The sequence below is a fragment of the Myotis davidii genome, unplaced genomic scaffold (assembly GCF_000327345.1).
Source record: "Myotis davidii unplaced genomic scaffold, ASM32734v1 scaffold534, whole genome shotgun sequence".
In the NCBI taxonomy this organism is placed as follows: Eukaryota; Metazoa; Chordata; class Mammalia; order Chiroptera; family Vespertilionidae; genus Myotis; species Myotis davidii.
Genome location: NW_006286678.1, coordinates 1,178,381 through 1,183,522, shown reverse-complemented (window position 1 = coordinate 1,183,522; position 5,142 = coordinate 1,178,381). Strand labels below are relative to the sequence as shown.

The following is a 5,142-nucleotide window of genomic DNA, read 5'->3' as shown; positions in this document are numbered from 1 at the left end:
TGCCATATTTTCTTCATCTTTTTCTCTAGAGCATAATAGTTTACTTTGTTTCCACATTCTTTCTATAATTTTTTTTGGCCCTACATATTATGTACTATTAGAACTTACGGTGTGAAGTTATAGAATGTAAGGAAAAATAATTACCTTCAGTAAAAATTCCTTTTGCCATTTTTGCTTTTCGTCATAGTTTAGAAGCCATGATCCCAAATAAGAATGAGTTTTTGTTTTCCATCCCTACTAGAGTTACTCAGGCACTGAAGACAGATGTTTTCAAACCTTCTTTCCTCAGTAAGTTGCACAAGGGCTAGGATAATGTATTATTTCCTGGTAACATGCAAGGGCCAGGCGCATGCTCATGGACTAGCATTGTACAGTGTGATTGCTTATTAGGTCTAACCACTCTCCTCTACCTCCTTCCTTTTTTGGACTTATTAAAGGGATATGTTTTTTAACTGATCTAAGGGGAAAAGATTGTAAGCCAAAATTTGATACTTTATATTGGTAACAAATTATTTGTGTAATACTGCAAAACTATGTGCAATACTTCTGGTCTGAGCTACCAAATGATACCCAAGAAACGCATCTGAGGATTTCAAGGGGGGCATGGCAGAGGAATAAATTTGCTGATAGGTAGGTAGATAGCCCACTTACCTTTGATCTCAAGAAAGTAGTTTGGTTTGTTTTTCTGTCATGTGGTAGCATTTAGAGTCTAGGTTGAAAGAAGAGCTTGGAGAAAAAAATCTTTTTTTCGCCCAGAAGAACTGGAGCATGGTTGATGATACTATCTGGAATTTCAAATTCAGAGCGGTTGGCCAAGCTTAAGAATTTTTTTTAAAATATATTTTATTGAGTTTTTACAGAGAGGAAAGGAGAGTGATAGAGAGTTAGAAACATCGATGAGAGAGAAACATCGACCAGCTACCTCCTGCACACTCCCCACTGGGGATGTGCCCGCAACCAAGGTACATGCCCTTGACCGGAATCGAACCCGGGACCCTTCAGTCCGCAGGCCGACGCTCTATCCACCGAGCCAAACCGGTTTCGGCCCAAGCTTAAGAATTTTGTGAAATGAAATTCATGCAGATTTAGAATCCTTTGGAGTAGTTGGCCCTTAACTTTTATTTTGGTCCCCTGTATAATATTTCCATCCACACCTAACTATATCTTCCCTCTCCTCCCCAATGTGTATAGGAAGCTTCAGCTTGTGCTTCCCAGCGGGTATTTACAATTCATTTACAGCCTTCCAAGTCTAGAGACAGTGCACTGTCTGGGGTCATTTTTATAGTAAAATTGTCTGAGAACAAGCTGAGATTCTATATTTATCTTAATCTGATATGTTTCCAGGGAAACTGTGGTAGAAGGTAAATCTCAAAACCATTGTCCCTTGGAGAAAGGATTAATCCTTTTTCTTCAGGGTATGCATTATTTTAGTTTGCCCGAGGAAGACTTTTTAAGGCGAAGACATTTGAGCTGCAGTCTAAATGAAATCAGATTGCCCGCCTGCAGAACGTATATACATCCGGGAGGCCCGAGGCCTGAGGCAGAGATGCCACAATAGATCAAGAGAATGGTGGGGAATGTGAGCAGGGGAGTGGACAGAGTTGGGAAGGACCTGGAGCATTTGTAATATTTGGGAGTTACCTGGTGTGACTTAAACATCATATGTATCTTAATTTGAAAACTGTTTTCTCTTATAGACACAGATGACACTAGTTTGTTGGGAAAGAAAGATGATGGACTACCATATCGACCAGATGTGAAAGGTACCGAATCATGATTTTTAAAATTTTGGCCAACTATTGAAATGTGGTCACTAGCTGTCCTTAGTAATTCTATGTCTATTATAATGATCTTTCCAACTTGGCTCTCGTTAAGCAGTATACATTCTGCAGTGATGATCTAGCTAACAAAAGCCTAAGCAACCTTTATGGCGGAGCAACCAGAAAGACTGGTCGCTATGATGTGCACTGACCTCCAGGAGGCAGATGCTCAACGCAGGAGCTTCCTCCTGGTGGTCAGTGCGCTCCCATAGGGGGAGTGCTTCTCAGCCAGAAGCTGGGCTCATGGCTGACAAACACAGTGGCAGTAGTGGGAGCCTCTCCTGCCTCACAGCAGTATTAAGCAGTGAGCCAAGTGATAAGGAGCGAGGGGTCCTAGACATCTCCTGAGGGGTCCCAGACTGCAAGAGGGTGCAGGCTGGGCTGAGGGACACCCTCACCCCCACCCCAGTGCAAGAATTTCATGCACTGGGCCTCTAGTTAGTTATAATATTAACTAAAATAGTTAAAGCGCTTCTCAATGTACAGAATACTCTCACATATGCTTTTTAAAAGTTTTATTAAGATAATTATAGACTTACATGCAGTTCTAGGAAATTATATAGAAAGACCCCTCATATTTGCTTTTTATATCCTCTTTACTTCTGTAGAACCTACTATTAACACTTGCCCTCTGTGCACAGGTCTTTCAGCCTTGTTCCCTCTGCCTGGAACTCTTCTTGGCCTATTATTCATTTCAGGCTCAGCTTAAAGGTCATTTCCTTTTGGGAAGTATTCCTTCACCCTTAAATCTAGATTAGGTGCCTCTCTCATATACTCCCCTATCCAAGCACATAGTCTACTCTAATTATAGTTGCCTTTTTACTCATCTGTATCTCCCTCTCGGCTATGAGGACAGGAGGCTGTATCTATCATGTTCACGTTTGTATTCCTGACAGTTAGTAGAGTGTTCCATACTTGTCAAAGAATGGATGCAGCTCAAAGCATCTGTAGGATTTATTTGTACAAAGTCTTACATGCAGTAAAGGTCTGAGCAGAGGCTGGGTTCCAGGTCCCTTGACCTCATGTGCACTGCTCTTTTACTTCTCATTTTCATATCTATTATTTCATTTGATTCTCACAACTAGTCTTGGGAAAGGACCAATAGGAACATCGAAGCTGAATGAGGTTACAGCTAAGAACCAAAGGAAGCAGCTGGAAGAATTGTAAGCCAGTTCTCAGCAAGACAGATCTTTTAAGTTGAGCTCCTGGAGGAGAGTGCTCATGAAATGGAGCATTTGAATGTCCAGCATGGAGGCTGAATTAGTGCTTTTCTTGGCCTGTTGAAAAACCACCGGTAACCATTGAAATTGCAGTGTCAGAAGCTTTGTTGTAGATGTTGAAGGCATCAAGGATAGGATGGCCGAGCATGAGGTGTGTGGGAGATGGGTATGTGGCATTTTAAAAAGTTGATTATAGAAAATATCAAACATGTGAAAACAGAATAGTATAATGAACCCTCATGTACCCAATACTCATCTTCAACAGGTAATCAGCATTGTCATTCATGTTTTGCCTTTATAACCCCATCCACTTGATTCTCATTATTCTTATTTTACTGTTGTTTTTTTTTGAGGTATAATTTACATGCACTGAGATACACAAATGTTAGCTATCAATTTTGACAAATGGATATCCCCATTTGTCAAATGGATATCCCCAGTACACTACACTTTATCACAATCTATAATAATTCCATCTACCCAGGAAGTTCCTTTGAGGCGTATGACATTTTAATGAGGCCATTTTTTATCAAAAGATATTTTCATACAGTCTAAAATTGAACCATAACACCTTTTTATTACCAAGACATTTTTGCTTCTTTCCTGAGCTATACCTCACCCGCACCCTCACCCTCACCCTACCTATGACCTCTCTCTCTCAGTAGTCTCCTTGCCTGCTGACCAGCAATACCAGAAAAATATTCCATTGCTTAGTGACTGTTGTTGATGTATTCTAATACAGCTCTTTTGATATGACCTTTTAAAAATGGCTTTGGCCCGGGCGGTATGGCTCAGTGGTTGAGTGTCAACCTAGGAACCAAGAGGTCATGGTTTGATTCCCAGTCAGGGCACATGTTCATGTTGCCGGCTCAATCCCCAGTAGGGGGCTTGCAAGAGGCAGCTGATTGATGGTGTTTGTCTTTTCGTTGATGTTTCTCTGTCTCTATCCCTCTCCCTTACTCTCTCTCTCTTTCTCTAAAAAACCAATGGTTTTGAAAAATTTTGCCTCATCTAAAGGTAAGACTGAGCCAGTTGCTAAAACCACCGAAGGAAGTCTGAGGGTGTGGGCTGTGGAGCGTGGTGGAGGGTCACAATGAGGATGGTTAGAAGGATGTGTAGGTGGACGGCACAGACCCCTAAGAGAGGAAGGTTGTTGGGAGAGAGGATGGAATGCTGATCTGGAGGTGACAGCAGGGGACGGTGTGAGGAAAGGTGCTTTAGGAAGGAATGTGATCTTGGTATGTCAGGGAGATGAAAGGAATATTTTCTAAGGGAATGAGAAGGTGGATGCGTTTATTCACATTAGAATAGGTATTTCACTGGGCAGAGTGGAAAAGCTAGGACAGGAAGAGTCAAGGTTGGTGTGAAAAATAGTGGATTTAGAAATGAAAGAGTGGGAATTGTTGGAGGGCAGATAGGCGTGTTTACCTAGGTAGAAAATTCTTTGATGGGGTCCAGGAAGACTGCAGTTAGGGAAGGATATATATAGAGAGATGTTAGTGATGAAGCTTGGGGTGCAAGGTAGTATAGGGGAAAAAAGTAAGGGCATATTATATCTTTTAATTGGGGATTTGTAGAAATAATGAGCCCTAGACTTACTGATACAGTATTGATGTAGTTGTGGCTTCAGCGCTTGACCTTCAAAATGCATGTCTTGGTTGTTAATACAGCTCCTTGTGCTTTGTTTGGGTTGTTTATTGATGGACCAGGACAGATAGCCGGTGGGACATGCCCTTGCAGATAAGCCATGTGGCGCTGGGTTTCCTTAGAACCGTACTCTCCTTTGTATCTGAAAACACTGCTGCTGCTGGTGGATTTGTTTCTGGGTGGGAGGGGCCGCTGGGTGGCCAATAACACGTTGTGTGTTGCAGACACACAAAACATTGTTCAGGGACCAGTGGCCGCAGCTGTTATTCTTGGAGCCTGCCTGTCACCACTTGCCTGAGGACATTGTTTAGACAGGACCATTCTCTGCCCAGTTCTTGCTGTGCGAGGCTCTGCTTCTGCCCCTGCTTTATGGCATCTTTAAAGCCTTTTTAATCTTTCCTTTTTGAAGTTGTTAATTTACTTGGCCTAGAGAGCAGGTGCTTGGACATGCTGCA

At 42.1% G+C, this 5,142-nt stretch overlaps 1 protein-coding gene across 1 annotated transcript in view; it reads left to right on the top strand.

Moving 5' to 3' along the window:
* The window catches only part of LOC102764049 (tomoregulin-1), a 102,317-nt gene that overhangs the window by 82,038 nt on the left and 15,137 nt on the right, over window positions 1-5,142 (top strand). Inside the window, exons 6-7 of the mRNA XM_006758601.2 lie at window positions 188-288; window positions 1,698-1,763. Coding sequence (XP_006758664.1) covers window positions 188-288; window positions 1,698-1,763 — 167 coding nt within the window. The remainder of the gene's footprint in view (window positions 1-187; window positions 289-1,697; window positions 1,764-5,142) is intronic.